Genomic DNA, 18,406 nt, shown 5'->3' with positions numbered 1-18,406 from the left:
TAGTCCACTGTACAGGGATGTTATACATGAGGATGGAGTCTTCAGAGTCGATGTTGACTCTTTTCGTAAACCAGATCGCCTCCGACTTGTCCACATTGATTTTGAATTTCCAGGCAGTGAGCCAGGACTCGAGTGCGTGGATGTGAGATTGGAGTGCTTGTATAACTGGACTAGGAGATGCATTTTTTGAGAGTATTGCCGTGTCGTCGGCGTACATAGCCAGGGTGGTGTGTGGTGTTTGTGGGATGTCGTTCGTGTAGATATTATAGTAGATGGGCCCAAGGGGGCTCCCTTGTGGGACCCCAGCCCTGATAGCTCGTGAGGTTGAGTATGTGTTGTTTACACGAACGACAAAGTGTCTATCCTTAAGATAGGAGTATGTGATGGCTGTAATGTAATCTGGGAATCCCAGAGAGATAATTTTGTGCATGAGGCCCTCCAGCCAGACACGATCAAAGGCCTTAGCTACATCAAGGAAGATGGCACCTGTGGTCTGCCGCTCCTGCAGTCCTTGAGAGATGTAATCCGTCACCCGGTACAGCTGGTGGACAGAGGAATGTTTCTTCCTGAAACCATGTTGTTGTGGAATGATGACATTTTTTAGGTCCATGTAGGCTTGAAGTCTTGTCAGGATGATGTGCTCCGCCACCTTGCTGAGCGAGGACAGAAGACTAATTGGTCTGTAGGAGGCTGGTTCTGCAGGAGGCTTTCCAGGCTTGAGAATAGGTACAATAATGGCAGTTTTCCATGGCATTGGATAATATCCCAGTCTTAGCATGTCGTTGATGATGGATGTAAGTTTCAGCAGCATGAGAATTCCCATACATCTGATCATTTTGTTGGAAATCTTGTCGATGCCAGGGCTTTTCTTGACGAGCAGTTTTTCAATGTAGCCATAGACCTCTGAGTGTCTGACAGGAGTGATGTTGTTCGTGCGTGGCTTTGAAGGGAATTCTGTTAGTGTGGTGTTAACAAGGTGTTCTGTTTGAGGGTGAGAAATGTTGTTTATGCAAAATTGAGAAGCATAGTGATCAGCTAGTGACTCAGCTTTCTCAATTTCTGTGAGGGCAATATTTTGTTGGCCATTTAAGGGCGGAATATTGGTGTGGCATCTCTTAAGTTTAGCAGTCGCCTTCCATACAGAGCTTTGATCTGCTGAAAGGGAAGTGAGATAGTTGGTCCAGTCGCGTTGTGTATGTTTATGAGTACGAGTCCTGACCAGATGGTTCAGTCTGTTGAGGGTTGTTTTGTCAGCCAGGAAACGATACCTTTGCCAAACCTTTCTGGCAGCGTTTCTTTCTTGGATTAGTTTCTTCAGTTCAGGATCTGTTGCCTTGTGCCTGTGAGAGACTGGTGTGCTATTTGCATCCAGGGCAGTAGTTAAGTTTGTGGTAAATTCTTGGACCAAAGCATCTAACTCATCACCCATGGTGGCTGTTGGAATGTGTAGTGTGGTGTTGTTTAAGGCTTTGGCATATCCTGCCCAGTTAGTAATAAAGGCCTTTTTGTGTGGTGTGCTACAAACAGAAGTCCCCACCTGTATCATGACCGGATTAAATTCATTATCTTCAGACACTTGTTGCTGCTTAGGCAGTTTATCACTGGATTACGAAAATTAAGCACAATTTATTGTGATAATGAAACCTATTTCAGAAGGGCATTTAGTGATCTTTGCATCTGCTATAAACCATCATTTCAGTACTAGGGATATTGGCAAACTGGATTCTTAATAAAAAATTAAAATACAGAACTTTTTAACAATTTAAGAAAATATCTCAGAAAAGAACAACTTAGTGAACTTATTCAAAAATGCCATGAAAAATGCTGTTGTGTACACCAAAAATTGGTGAAACAGTTTTAACTGATGATGATAATGAAAACAATTTGTTTTGGCCTATAGCAAGAATACTAAACTGATTTCTGGTTGATATGGAAAAATTTCTATTGTTCGACTTGATACGTCAGAAATTTTTTGTTCACATTTCGAATGAATACTACTAAGCAAAGGCATCAACCCGACCTTGAAATATGATCCACAAATCATACCACTGAGTAAATCCAAATAATGCTAATAATAAAACTCTAAATATAGTCACAACATAAACAATCGAACATAAATGCTGAAGTTTATTCAAAAGTAAATGGACTGGTCAAAGATAAAAAAGGCTTTCCAGCTGAACACAGATACATACTTGCCAACCTACGATACTAAAAAAATAAGGAGAATTTTTTAAGAAATCACAGTTTTCTCAACAAGAAAAAGATTTTTTAAATAATGAAAAATAGAAGAAAAATATTTTTTAATAATAAATTAATTTTAAATAGTAACTAACTAATATCTGGAAGCAATACATGCAAAAAATAAATAAATAAAAGTTTTTATTACTTGTACTTTCTAATGACAAAAAATTACTCTAATCAGTTCCTCTAATCATTAAATAATATTTTAACCAGATCACTAATCATTGATTGCAAAACATGAATTAATGGAATTCCACATTGTAGAATTGTATTAAGAACATTGAATTATGGCAAAATGGAATGTAAAAAAAGCTTTGTTTAAGTCCAAAGACAAAAAGATATATATTCATTTTTTACAAGATAAACTTAGTGTAATCAAAAATATGTCCCTTGTCAAACTTTTTTTTTTTTTTTTTTTTTTTTGAGAACATTGCTTTGGTTGAGTTTTACATGTATATTTTGTAGTATTATTTTAAGAACTGCCAATTAAATTGCTTTCAGGTGCAGAAATTACTTGATTTTTCTCATACTTATTTTTAACAGCGGAAGTAATAATCACATCTCCATTTACTTAAGGTATTTTATAACTTTCAATAGTCTTTTATCTTAACTCTAGAAGCATTTACTTCCAAAATGTAAAAAATGGGTTCCATTTGTCAAGTATTCTACATTACACATTTTTCTAAAGATAACCAGTGTATACATACATATTTGAGATTTTTTATTTCAGTATTACGCAGCTGTTAGAATTCTGTTGGCAGAGTTGCAACTCTGCAAATATCTAAAACAAGACTACACTAAAATGAAAATATCTGATGCTATAATGTCCAGAGAATATGACATTCTTGAGTATTTACAGCATGGATTTCAAATGTTTAAGAAAATATATGGAATGCGGGAAAAGTAGAACATCAGTTCTCTGAAAGCATGGTGACAAGGGGAAAAAAAAAAGTGTAATCAGTTGGTTAAGTATTAGAAAGATTATATAGGCTAGTTGTCCATACAGTAAAGCCTTCATGGAAAACTTTTTAAGAAAAACTGATTCACATTTGCATTGTATACACAAAAACTACAAAAAAATCATCAAGCATTTAGCCTCTTATATGCAAGACATTAAATTAACGAGACAGCTGCTTGCAGATACAAACACACAGCTAATACCAAATTAACAATAGATAGTATGTATAAGGTGAAAATGAGACACTTTAATTGTAAAGGAAGGTCGGGGATATGATTTAGCAAAAAATACAGTACACAGCATTCACGTGTTTTTGCTCTTTATCTATAGAATGAAATTTGACATAAATTGTACTAGTAGAAAGATACTGTTATTAGATCCTGAGAGATATCAATTACATTGCATAAAAACATGGTATTATCTACACAATGAAAACTGATAAAAATTGTACCAGTACAAAGATACTTTTATTAGGTGCTGACAGATATCAATTACACAGTATAAAATCATCTTATTGTTTAAGTATTACGAAGTCAAATGGCATTACTTTCACAATGTTAGAATTTAATGAACATGTTTTTAATTCCACATGTGGCCTGACAAATTGCTAATTTTCAATGGCAGTGATATTCAATGTAAAAGGAAATAATCTTTGGAATTAAAATCATACAATGGACTATCTATGGTAAGTGATCTTTACCACTTTACCACTCAGCCAGTGACAGGTCTTGAGCTGGAAGGAGTTCAGCAAACTGAAGAAATGTCTCCTTAAATTCATAAAAAGTAATCAAAAATCTAAATTTTCATTACCCTTTTCTGCTTATTCAGCATTATAATAAGCAACTTTATGATTACAATAAACAAAGTGTAGAAAACATTACATATGGAGTCAACAATAAACAGAGTGTAGAAAAATATTACATATATATGGATGCATTCCTAATAAGAGCTTTATGACAATATACATATAAAGAAATTCACATAAGCCTAACTAGGTGTTCATACTGTAATATTGGAATTGGCAAAGTAATCATATTTTTAATACACCAACAGATTATAGTATCACCCACAGAAAATAACTCAGCTAAAAAAAATTTAAGCAACTGATGAAATTATTGTACAGGTAAATAGGAGTAATAATTCTGAATTTAATTGACAGAAGGTATAGTATAGAAGTAATTCTTCAGAAATTGTTTTTCTAATTCTAATGGTTATGCAAATGTCGTGGTTTGTTTTCTCAGAAATGAAGTTATATGCATTTTATAGCCATTTTAGTTACTTCCTCATTATAGTGGTCTCCAAAATTTAATCGCTAATCAAATGAAATGTAACATGTAGTGGGGTATAACAACATGTGGTGAGATTTCAGCAAAATATCTAAGTTGATTACCGATCAACCTTGAGGGCCACTAGAATCAGAGAATACCCCCATGTTTTATACTAAAAATGTTACTTTGGATTAGTGTATTTTTTACTTGGTAACATTTGGACTCCATTATCAAGAACAAATTTCATTAAAATGTTACACTCTACTCATTTTCATGTATTAAGAATCTTGCATTTAAAATATAAATAAGAAAAATTTATCTTTTATATGTACTGCAACGAGTATTAAAAATTACCAACCTTCAAAAGAATTATATCAAGTTCAGAATATTTCATGCCTCTGACTAAAGTTGGAATGAGACTAGGTAAATGAGGAGCCAAAGCTTCTTTACAAATTGGTTCATCAGCTAAGGAAAGCCAGAATTCACAAGCTTCTAAAGCTACTCCTTCGTCAAGGTCTTGTGTTCTCATTAACATGAACTACAATGGAACATTATATAATGTAAATAATTTTATTAGAATATCCACAAATATAGACTTCTTAAGAACTTTCTAAATAAAATATGTATAAAAAAATATTTTAAAATTTACTATGTCAGTATTTTATAATTCAAAAAGACTTGAACTATTAAAAGAGAAGTATTAAATAAAAGATAATTAGCAATTTTGTGTAAAAAGTAATGAATAAAATTTTTGGATTTGAAAAAATTTAGATTACATAAGAATTATTGCTTACTACTTTTTTCAACAAATGCTTTTGAATTTCATTTCATTCATTCATTCACATTTTACAAAGATTGTTTCTTTTAAGGATACATTAAGCAGAAGAAAAATGAAGTATTTAAGACACTCACTTCTATTATATCGTGTATATGAGGAATCAGCCTATCCATCCTAACTTCCAATAATAAAACTACAGCACGACAAACATTTTTACCAACTTCTGGATCTTCATCAGATGCCAGATGAAATAAATTCTAAAAATATTAAATATTTTTTAATATTTCAAATAAAACACAGATCATAAGAATGTCATATTTTATCCATTTCATCATTTTATGTCTTTTCAAAGAGGAAAAAACTATTAAGCAATCTTGCAAGACATTATAAATTCTTACCTCTAAAAATTCATCTATGTGCAACATTAATACTTGAGTTCTATTTATAATAAATTGGTTAACACACGCAATTGCATGTGAGCGAATTTTAGGACTACTGTGCCTGAAAAATTGTAAAAACTTTGGTATTAAGACATTTAGAGGTCTGTTTAAAGCATCCGAGTCCAAATACTCTGCAGAATCTTCACATATTTTTTGCAAGGCTCCAAATGAACCCTGCGAAAAAAAATTGCAAAAGTAAAAATTAAGAATATTACATAATAATTACAAGACAAAAAACAATGAAAACACTAAAAAACAGTATTTTAGGCATTATATCTTTAGAAATAAAAACAGAAAACTTGCCTCACAAACATTATAGTCCTCAGAGTCAAGTAAATGGCATAAACGTGGTAATAAGTCAACCCAGTTGGTAAGCTCGCCTTTTGATGCTATTGTTGTGATTAGAATGCCAATGGTAGCTCGGATCAGAGGTGAAGGATCTCCAACACTGTTCAGACATTCTGATTTTATGAATTCAGTCACTTCAGGAGGGAACTGATGAAAATGAGCTTTTACATTGTTTTTCAATATTAAGCCACTTAACGACCTAGTTGGCTCATCTATATATAAAAATATTTAAAGAAATATAAATCATTATATAATGCAATTTATGCAAGGAAAAACACAGAAATTAACTACAATTAAACTATCATAGGAAATAGACGTAACAAAACTTGATTAGAATACAAATAGCCTTCTTAAATCACATGGTGGGCTATCTGATTGTGATTTAGCAGTAATTAAAACTGTCAAACATCTTTTGCTATAGGGTTATTCAGTTAATAGAGATTGGCCAAACATACCCTGATAGCTGGCAATTCTTAATGCAAAATGGTAAGGCTGGTTACTGAGCAACATCACAAGAACTTTTCTAATCATACTAATAAAAATCTTTCTCAATGCAAATTATACAAAGGCTTTAATTTATGCCAAATTTTTCAAGTTGCCAACAAGTTAAATTATGCTTTAAGCACTTGACTGGGTTTAATATCGTAACATTTATGTTGAGGTGGAAGAAACTTCATAAAGCATTATTTGAATCAAAAATTGTTTAAATCAGCACAATCAATCAAACTATATCCGTGCATATTTTTAAAACCACAGATCAATAAGCAAATACTTGATAGAATAGGTAGGTTACAGAAATTTGATTTCAAGAAGCTATCAGACTAATTAGTTTATAAAAGCATCAGAATATAATCATGAGTAAAATTAACTTAGTCAATAAGTAACACTGAATTAATTTTTAGAATTTAAGACAAGCATTTGCATTTCTATTTTGCTTTTGCAAGAAGTGTTTCAAAAACTATGCTTTACAGCATTTATTTCTTGTTTATTCTCTTGTTATCTTATTTATTTTTCAATATTCAAAATATTCCAATAAAATGTTACCAAAATGGAAAGTAATGTCATTTTATAATATGTTGGGGGAAAATGTTTTATTTTAATGTTGTTTCCTAAATACAATTTTAATATATTACCTTTGCTTTAATGATATTTATCAATGTTATGTTTGTAAAAGAAAATCATCAAATCTCCAAATAAAAAATTTTGAATACAAACTGATCTTAAATCGCCAAAACATTTATTAAGTCACCAAAATTAGCACTGTTTAATAAAAGAATGAATACCCCCAAAAGGAAATGGCTGCTTTTGATGTAAAATTTTATGAACTCATTTGCAAAGAACAAATTATTTAGAAATGTTTACATTTCACTTCTTACTCAGAAACTCGAGTATTGTACTGTTTACATTAAAAGTAGGAACAAATTCAAACGATAACCTATCAAATATATATTTGTCAACGAATTACAAAGAAATATTCCTCTAGAATGCTAATTCACACTCAAAATGGCAGTCTAAGAAACAAAAAATGACAGATGATTAAAATTAAAAATCTTTTGCTGATTTTGGCTGAAATTAAAGACTTTTATAAACCAAAAATCATTAAAAAGAAAAAAAAAAGGACTGTACAAACCACGTAGATATGGTAAAAAGCATAAGCACCCAGCCACAGAATATAGTACTACCATTTCTAGCAGTTAATGATTTTGAAATTAAACAAGAAAATATGAAGAGAAAAAAAAATGGAATAAGAAAATGGAGTTTAATTTAATGGAACATTTGACTCTACATTTTTAGTTAAAAATGAAACAGTATACATATCAGTCATCTGATGATCAATAGGAACAGATCCCATCTTTGGCTATTTGGCAAAAATGCAAGTTGCTAATAATCCAAACATACACGCTTTGTTGCTAAGAAAAGCAGTAAAAGAATCAATTACCACAGCTCGAAGAATTGTAAGCAGTTATACAGTATTCTGTTCGATAGGGAATCGCCAACAGCAAAACTTTCATGTTCCTGGAGGTTGAGAACTTTTTGTCTGCTGTATATTTAGAGCACATGTAATTAAGTTTCAAAGTTCCATTAAAATTATAAATGTGAATGTTCTTATTAGAATACATATGCATTAAATCTGATATTTAGGGGGATTCACACTAATCACTGCTTCACTTCCTTCCACACAATGAAAATAATAAATTAATATGTAATATAGCTACTGATTATAAAAAATACATTTTATTCTTTACAAATTTACTTCTATTAATTTCAAGAAAACATGAAAGTTAAGCAGAGCCGCAGCTAGGATTTTTCAGTGCCCGGGGATGAAAATTTTGCACCCCCTTCTGTGTGCCAAGAATGGAAAATATTTCATTCTAAAATTTTGTAATATCAATTTGGCACCCCCTGGATGCTGCACCCAGGGAGAGCAGATGTTCCCCCTAGTAGCGTGTTCGTTCTGTGGGGGCTTACGCTTCACGCGTGCGCAGTGATATGCTTCACTAGCATAATAGGCTGGCATCTGCTATACACTATTGCGATGTATCATAAGATTGTCGACTAAAGACATGTTATCCCGTTAAATATTGACATGCTACAAAGTTAACCCTGCTTAGCAGTTTACTTGTGCCTTATATTTAATGTGTTTATTAAGGAATAAATGTTTTTATGATTGGAATATTCGAAGTCCTATTCATTCCAACAAAATCTACACATATTATGCGGTGCATATTATTAAGTGCCATCCTACGGTACAGCGAATTTTGACGCAAGACCTAGGCAAATGCAAGATTTGTTCCTCACCATTTAAGGGACGAACAAAAGTAATTGAGACTGGACGCATGTGGCGAACTTATCGACAACACTAATGCTGACCCTGCGTTCTTGGATAAAATAGTCATAGGAGACGAGTCTAGGTGTTATCAATATGACCCTGAAACCAAGGGTCAAAGCTCCAAATGGCGGTCTCCAAGTTCACCAAGGCAGAAAAAATTTTGATTTGAAAAGTCCAAAATCAAGGTCATGTTAATTGCTTTCTTCGATTGTGATGGACTCGTTCATCATAAATGTCTTCCTGCTAACATGACTACCAAAGGACAGTTCTACACAGAAGTTCTTGACCGACTTCGAAAACAAATTCGTAGAGTGAGACCTCATTTTCAACAAAATGGGAGTTGGCTGCTGCTACATGACAATGCCTGCCCACACATTGCATTGCCTATGAAGCGATTCTTAGCCCAGCATGGTGTTGATGAAATGCAGCATCCACCATACCCTCCTAGCACTCCAGTCTTAGCACCCGCAGACTTTTTCCTGTTTCCTAAGCTGAAAAATTCGCTGATGGGAACAAGATTTCAGGATGTCGAAGCCATCAAGAAAACTGTACCTTATTAAAGAGCATTCCAAAAGAGGACTTTAGAACTTCTTTCCGAAATTTGTACAGACGTGCATTACAGCTGATGGGGATTACTTTGAATCATATTAAATGGCTATGTTTTTAACCTTTTTTTCTTCTGAGTTGTTCCATGAGTCCTGGAAATTAATAGCAGGACTTTGTATTATGTCTGGGATAATATTTTAGAAATAAATCTACTATCCTACAGTTACGTTACATCACTTAACTGCCTTTAAACTAAAAAAACACTAAACATTTCATGAGTAGTTATTCATTTCCAGACTATAATTATATTTAAATATTAAAAACATATATACACAGTAAAAATATTTATAGTAGAACATGATAGCTAAATGTTTTGGGCACAAACAATATCATTTGAAAAACTTACAATAATATAATGTACTACAGAAGATCTTAATTTCATAAAAATACATTCAGTGAAAAAAATTCTTTTAAGTCAACTCCCAATTTATCACGGGTAGATTGACTAGATTATGGCTTAACTGAGGCCCCACTTTAAAAAAAAAAAAAAAAATTATTGCAAGAATTTAGTGAGAGAGAGAGACGATATGAAGCTTTATTTGATGGCTTTCCACGCTTATTCCCCCCCCCCGCCTTAACCCATTTCCAACATATTTTTAAAATCCTGACCTTTTTTTTTTCAGTTACAAATCCCAATACTTTTCCATTTAGCCAGCGCAAACGATAAAGTCGCCAATAATGGTACAACTGATGCCAAACGGAATATCTTCGCTGGTAACCTTTTACCCTTCATTTTCAAAACAAGTCGCAGTCATTTCTTATCAGATTGATTGTTTCTTTCAATATTGGCATACAATTACATAGAATTTTTACTAATTAAATTTTATGCCCTAAGACCATTCACGGTAATTAGTTAGGATGCAATCACACCACTCACTCGATAATGCTGAGTAAGCTATTCGTACGAATTGAAATAATTCTTGAATTTAAACTTGTATTCCATAAGATTTAACTTGAAATTAATGTAGATAATTACTGAGAGAATTAAATTTTTGTAGCTTAGTTTACATGAGATAAGATCACTTGGGGTCACGTGATACGAACCGGCGAATCAGGATGTTGAACCATGAAAGCATAGTAAATTCTTAAATTAATGTCTTTTTACAAATTTATTGTCTTTATTTATTGGCTTTTTACAAAATTTTAAACCATATTAAAATGTTCATGCCTTCAAAATAAAAAATTCTCAAAACTAATATTTGTTAACATTTTTTATGTGTATACTGTATGCTGTCGCCAACAAAGTCTGCTTGGAGAGATTTGCGCCGGCGAAACGGAAATGTACCCAAATTCCTTCCTATACCTTGTTCCCATCCTCACTTACCTCTCCTTACGACTGATAATAGATGCACTCTTAATTAGGTGATACAGTAATTGAAGCTCTGGTTGGCGAATAATTTCTGTACTTTTGCTGAAACAGAAACTGCTATTTTTAAAATTCACTTGGACGCTTCAAGAGAAAGCTTAAATTTTATGTTTTCATTGACAAGTGGCTGCGAATTAAAGTAATCAGTATTGCTTGCAAAATGTCAGGAAAAGAAAATGGAAATGCATTGTTCTTTCCATTCACCAGAAGCTTGAAATGATGACTAGAGAATGGATCAAGTGTGAAATCAGCGTCTTTGCAGTATTTAGTTGGCCAGCAGACTATATGTGATTTATTAATGAAAAGGGATTGACTTGTGCGATTTGCGTGTGCAATTGATTCTGCCATGAGAATAAAAGAAAAGAAAACAATGGTCAACCTGTGAGAACTTGGATAAAGACACGCTAGAGCGGTTTAGTCAGCAGAGCACAGGGAAACCCAATAAATGGAATGATTTGTGCAGAAAAAAAAATATAAATTTTCTCAACAATTAGGACTCGAGGGCAAATTCTGTGCATCACCAGGATGGCTTATGCATTTCAAACAGTGCCATGGTCTCCAAGAGCTTGAATACACGGTGAACTTCTAAGTGGCAATCAGAATACGGCAAAAGATTTTTGCGATGATTTTAAAAACTTGATCGAGACTGAAAATTTGCTTCCAAAGCAAATATACAATGTTGATGAATCAGGGCTATTTTGGAAATACTTGTCAAAAAAAAGCTCTTGCGTCTGAAAAAGAACGCTCTCAGTCACAAGGTCAATAAATCTCATGTGGCAATAACAACTTAACAATAATGATATGTGATGCAGCAGAAAACCACAAATTGAAATTAGTAGTCATTGGAAAGACGAAAAATCCAAGGTCTTAAAGGCATGGAAGCAACCAACTTACTAGTACATTATTTCAATCAGAAAAGGGGATGAATGAATCATATTTCAGAAAAGGTTTGTTACAAAATTCATACTTCAGGTAAGACTTTTTAAAATCACAGGGCCTTCCTGAAAGAGCAGTGTAAGTTTTAGACAAGAGCCATTCTATCCAATGAATTGACATTAAAGTATAAAAATGGACAATTTTTTTGTAAATTACTTGCCAGCTAATGTGACAGCTCTTATATCTACAGACTATGGTGTTATTGTGTCAGTCAAATGAAATTACTGTTCTGTTGTTTACGTAAATTTATCAAGGAAGATCATGATCTAAAAATTTTCCTGAAAAATTTTTCATTTTTGGATGCTATCTATGAGAGTGCCGCCACATGGGAGAAAGTGAAATCCTCAATAAGAATTAAATCTTCCAAGAAAAATTCTTCCAGGCATGGAAAAACATGAAAGTTTTTGGTTTTGATACAGATACGGAGGTGACACCAACTTATTGCACAAGATTGCAAATAGCGCGCCTAATGGTGAACATGTGGATGAAAAATTATTTCTGAATGGATGGAGTGTGATTACAACTTTCCCTCATTCAAAACCCACACAGATTAAAAAATTGTTAGTCATGCAAGTATAGTGACCACATTTTCATCGAGACAAAGTGGGACAAATGGAATGAAATGAAAATTGTAATTTAGTTATGAAAGCAGACCAATAATTCAAAAAAATATGTTTTATTGTATACATTCATATATTTGTCTATAAATATACAAAAACATATTTATTATTAACTATTAGTAACTATAAAAATATTTGTAAAAACTATAATTTGAATATTACGTTTTCTAATTAATTTAAAATTTTATTTAAAAAATTATGATTTTCTTTTATTGTCATATTTTTAATCCGAGTGAATACTTTGCAACAGGTTCGGATCATTTATTAAAATGTCATGAAATTTCTCATATGAATTGGTCAAATTATGTTTTATGCTTAATACAGATTATAAAGTTTTAATGTTCAACTGAGTTTTTTCAATAGTCCATATTTTATTGATACTAAAAAAAACACGTTCTGTTGCTGCATTTGTTCCTGGAAGGGACAGTGCGTGTTCTACAATTTTCAAAATATTTTCATAAGGAATATTACTCTGTTTAAAATGAAGGAATAACTGTCCATTTTTTGTCTGTTTCTACATTTGCAGACAACCAACATTTAATTTTTCCAACAGTAACGTATCTTTTTACCAATGGCACCTCATCAAAAAGATTATTTTCGCAAATATCATTTTTCGGAAAATGGTTACTAATATATTAAAAAGATTTTTTCACATATTCCAATAAAATCTCCTTTTTTAAAAATTTGCATGTGCAAGGACAAAAGTCGAAGCAATTATTTGTAATGTTTTTTCACTATATTCGTTTTCACAATTGCAGAAAGAATAAGATAAATGCACATTTATATCCATATATTAAAACATGATAAAATGCTTACCGGAGCAGATCACAGGTTTTGGGCTGAAGCAATGGCCACTGCGGCTTATCTCCACAACAAGCATCACCCAATGAAAATTTCTAATATCCTCGAATTGAAATGTCCGCTCTTCAAGATATTCCAAGCAGTTATTATAAAAATTTCTGACTTCTTTCAGAAAATCAGGTTTTTAGTCATGTCCTTTCGAATAACCAAAGGAACATAATCATTATCAATTCTTTCTTGCAATTTTGTTTTTAAATTATTGATTTCATTTGACACTTTCGTAATTGAAATTTCATCCCCTTCAATAATTTTCTCAGCATTGTGAAATAATGTAGCTTGGTTGTAGATGAATTGAAGCCAAATTTGTGATGTGTCCTTTTAAAAAAAGAGGTGCAATAATCTTGTGATAAAAAGTATGATTTTAATGGTTCGTATATTTTAAAAATATTTTCTACAGCTGGTAAAAGAACTAGCCATCGTGTTTTGCTATAATCATCAATAATTCTTTTATATTCGATTTCTGTGCTTTCACAAAAATCCTGCAAACTTTCAACATGCACAATATATATATAAAAATACGAATAAATTTTTGCAATAATATTTTCAAGATCCATTGGAAGTCAGTCAGATGCTGTCTAAATAGTACTGTGTAGAATGTGCAGTGCACAACCTACTTCAATAATTTTTTTGTTCAAATGTTCGTCAAGTTTCATAAAAACGTTATTGATGCCTCTTCTAGTTTTTCCGCCAAAATCTGTGTTGATGTTATTCTCATAATAGGCAATAATTTTATTGTTCAAATTACTCAATTTAAAATAGTACTTATTGAATCAAAAATTATTTGTGAAATTTCACCTGGCAATGACACATCAAAAATGACATCTCTGCTGACAAAAAAAAAAATGTTTCTTCTTCAGGTCATACAATTTGTAGCCCTTAACTCCTTTAGGATAGCCCACAAAAACACATTCTGTAGCTTTAGGATCAAGCTTGCTTCCTCTTGAGTGTGAGCGAACATGACTACAGGCCCTGCATCCGAAAACTCTGAGGCGGTCTGTTTCGCTTCCAGATCCTGACATTCTTTCCTCTGGAATATCGCCATCAATTGCCATAGATGGGCGCTTGTTGTGGAGATAGGCCGCAGTGGCCATTGCTTCAGCCCAAAACCTGTGATCTGCTCCAGTAAGCATTTTGTCGTGCTTTAATATATGGATATAAATGTGCATTTATCTTATTCTTTCTGCAATTGTGAAAACGAATATAGTGAAAAAAACATTACAAATAATTGCTTCGACTTTTGTCCTTGCACATGCAAATTTTTTATCCTACAATGTTTCGATCATTTGCGACGTACAATCAATTGATCTGAAACTTTGATTGTGGTTTATGATGTGGAAAGCAAATAGCCCTTCAGCTAATGCTAGCAGTTCCTCTGTTAACAATACATATTCCTTAACGAGACGTAACGAAAATAATAAAACACCACCCAATAAATCTAGCTCATTACATCGCCTAATTTAGATTACTGTGCATCCATTTTATATGTTTTTTTTTATTTATGTATTTTTTATTTCTTTATATTTACTATAATAATTAATAATAGGCAAATATTATATTTATATTTACTATAATAATTTCTTTATATTTACTATACTTAATAATATATTAATAAATAATAGGTAATTTTTTTACAGTACATTTATAAGGTATTTCTCCCACTTTCCTAGCGTGCCTTCGTGGTGTAGTTGTTCTACACACTGAGCCGGTATTGCAGAGGTCCATGGTTCGATTCCCGGGGAAAGCGATTGCTAATTTTTTCTCTCTCTGGCTTTTTCAATTAACCTAATGTCTCTACATATTTAAAATAAGAAATGCAGAGATATTTCCTAAAAAGCGAGATATTTTTAAAAAATCGGTGGGACATGGGACATTCCTCCAAAAAGTGCAGCTGTCCTTTAATTTTTATTTTTTGATAAAGTTGATTTGAAACTCTATTAAAGAATAGTTGCTGAAAATACTGTGCAGGTAAATTGCCTTGTAGCATTTTTCTTTTCATATATTATAGTTATGTATCGGCTTTTTCAATTCTTTTATTAATTTTTTACAGACTTTGGATTAACTGCGATTTTGAGTTAACTGTGCATATCATCCACTATTATTACCCTGGTAAATCAGGAGTTGATTGCAGTTGTTTGGTTTCTGTTATTTATTGCAGTAGGAATGATAAGAAGTTCAGTGGCAGTTCCCAAAAGAAAATTTAAAAAAAAAAAAAAAAGAGAAAAGCAATAATTTATTTGTTTTGATCTAATTTTATGTACTAAAAAATAAAAAATGTATTAATATCTTCAAGATTGAATCATTACAACATTATGATTACATACTGTTTCACTCAAAATAGAAAATCTGCTCATGGGAAAAAAGCGGAGGAAATTACAAAAAATAGCAACTTACCTTCAGATGTCAGTTTTGTCAATATAAATATAAGGTAATTGTTGAAATCAGGATATTTATTCAGTTCTTCAAGTTTCTACTCCAGTTAAGGAAAATCTTGCGCTAAATTTTAACATTTCTACAACTTATTTATGCAACATTTTATTTAAAACCATGACTTCTGAACAGATAAATTTAAGGCATAAAACACTGTTTTGTTAAATATTTTAATAGCTTTACTGAAGGTAAAACCATCGAAACTAGTTCTGTGATAATTTGAAAATATAACGCTGATTTTTGTTGTTTGACTTCTAAATTAATATTTGTTCGGCGTGTTATTGTATATAGCCTTATTGAAGTTAATTAATCGAACACATCAAATTTAACATTTTCCTTTATAAGCTATGAAAAAGTAACTATCTTTTAGCTAAACATCAATTATTTCATGCATTAAAATTTTATACATACATACATTCTTTCCAGCCAGAGTAAATACAGCCAGAGAAACATTAGCTCACACCAGGTTTTACAAGTTAAATACGATGGCTATACAAGCTTTCTCTGGTTTTTCTTAGGTGTCACATAAATACAGGCCAGATTCATAAAAACTTTTTCTATGAAAATGTTTCTCTCCACAGGCAAATATACCTAATGCTTTGCTATAATCAATCTAATCTTAATCTAAGGGTAGGTGATAAAACAAATACACAAAAAACTTGCATTAGAATAAAGTAGTTTAGAGCCACCTTCATAATGGTGTCCTGTTATAAAGATGTAACCACATTTATAAAAGTTAGCCATTGTTTGTCAAAACCGAGGAGCTCACAAAGATGCCTGCACCTTTATGATCAGTTGCTGACTTGACCTTCAGAAAGATTTTTCAAACTATGAGCAAAGCAGTTTTAGGAACATGGCAGCTAAATGCATGCTAAATTTGGCAGTTTTGTTGTTTGGTGACAGTTTTTTCTGGCAACCTTTTTAATAACCTGGATCAACAGAATTATGGATATTTCACTCTGTCATGTGTCCTCAGCTGTGACTATCTGCTAATTTTTAAAACATTATATATTTAAACATCAATAATTTTCATTATGTTAGAGTGGTCATCATGTTAATTGTTCGGGGGCAATCAGCATATGACTGAAGTTGTTTTTTATGATTTACTGTAAAAAGGAAATGTGTTTGGCATGCTGCTATATACATATTAATTTGCATGCAGATAACAATTTGAGAATCTTTTTTTGTGTTTTGTATAGGGAATAAGCTTCAATAAAGTCATTGTACATATTTTCAACTATTTTATATATCGCTTTTCAGTTAAGCACAAAATAAATTGGTCTTTTCTGTGCAATCAGTAAACTCGCCTAAATACAGTAATATGCTTTGATAAATTCATTAGACATATTTTCTCATATTCTAAATATTTCTTTTAAGCTAAGAATAAAATAAATGTGTCTTTTATGTGCAATCAGTAAGCTCACATGAATCTGGTATTGTTTCATTTATTTTCATAATTTGTAATAAAATTTTTACATAGGATATTGCCAAACACTTAACTCAACTCGTAGTTTCTGTGAAAAATGACGGATCAAAATTTCTATGACTATGAACAAGGAAGTTCTTTTAGTGAATAGAAAAAATTATTATATATATTATTTCTATTTATTATTGTTTTTCCTGTAAATATATTATAAGTTTGTGAGCATAATAATTATAGCTTTGCTTAATTGTTTATTATGTATTAATATACAAATTATATAATATGTTAACTAATCTGAAGCAAAAATGTGAAAAGAAGCTGTTGACGAAATTGGAAAGATTTAATATAAAATTTTCGCAGACTAAACTTCTGAATTTAATTAATTATAGGAAACTTCTGTTATGGATAAATAACAGCAAAACTAATCTATATGTTCCACATATGATGAAAGTGAAAATAGATTTCTAAAAAAAAAAGGTGTTTTATTTATTTTTTATGTCTCATATAATTTGCATAAATGCAAAATATATTCTCATATATTATATAGTATATATATATTATATAGTCTCATATATTATATAGTATATATAGTATAAAATCTCATATATTATATAGAATTTTATACTGCTTATGAATATTTTGCTTTGGTATGCTGATAATTTTGGCCAACTCATGTTAAAATTGACAGTTTGGCAATTGTTTTAGAAAAAGCTGCCAAAATTGCTAACTTGCACAGAAAAGTAATTTTTATCAACACTGCTCTTTTCAAATTAAAAACCAGCTTCCTTAAGATTGTCAGCACCTAAGGCAGACGACACGAGGCAATCCTGTTTATTATTTTACGGAATCTAAATTCAAATTGTATGCACTGGCTAAATCGCTCATTGCGTAGGAAACTGACAACAGCACTCTCCTTCCGTGTATGGACTTCGGATTGGTTTTGGCAATGCCGAATTCTTTGCTAACCGATGCGAGAGATTTCCAGAAGCCTGCATTCGACCGTCGCATCATACTGACAGGCGTTGTCTCAAGAGCTCATCGCAAACACTGCAAGCTACGTGGACCCACTGCCTCACCCACAGGGAAGCACTTGTATCAAAGTCGAGCTGCAAATTGAATTCGGTTAATGGGACGTATAGACATGGTAAAAACTACATAAAAACTAGGCCGCTGAATGCCAAACTATTTAAAAAAACTTTGCAAGGACATGGGAGCTGAACACTGCTATATTACTGTAGTTCACAATGGCTTTCACGCAGAAATGTCTTATCCCATGCATTTGAGCTACATGAAGAAATTCACAT

General features: G+C 32.0%; 1 protein-coding gene across 4 annotated transcripts in view; it reads right to left on the bottom strand.

Moving 5' to 3' along the window:
- The window catches only part of Tnpo (transportin 1), a 149,559-nt gene that overhangs the window by 110,506 nt on the left and 20,647 nt on the right, over positions 1-18,406 (bottom strand). For 3 of the 4 annotated variants that reach the window (XM_085812991.1, XM_085812989.1, XM_085812992.1), the window contains exons 2-6: positions 15,644-15,719; positions 5,989-6,245; positions 5,644-5,859; positions 5,380-5,502; positions 4,826-5,005 (exon numbers count right to left, since the gene is read on the bottom strand). In XM_085812991.1, the coding sequence (XP_085669117.1) occupies positions 4,826-5,005; positions 5,380-5,502; positions 5,644-5,859; positions 5,989-6,245; positions 15,644-15,719 (852 nt within the window). The remainder of the gene's footprint in view (positions 1-4,825; positions 5,006-5,379; positions 5,503-5,643; positions 5,860-5,988; positions 6,246-15,643; positions 15,720-18,406) is intronic. The other variant, XM_085812990.1, reaches the window with a different exon arrangement.

The sequence above is a fragment of the Stegodyphus dumicola genome, chromosome 3 (genome assembly GCF_044657685.1).
Source record: "Stegodyphus dumicola isolate Sdum_Otavi_A_Nest chromosome 3, ASM4465768v1".
Taxonomy (NCBI): domain Eukaryota; kingdom Metazoa; phylum Arthropoda; class Arachnida; order Araneae; family Eresidae; genus Stegodyphus; species Stegodyphus dumicola.
This window is presented reverse-complemented; position numbering and strand designations above follow the sequence as displayed.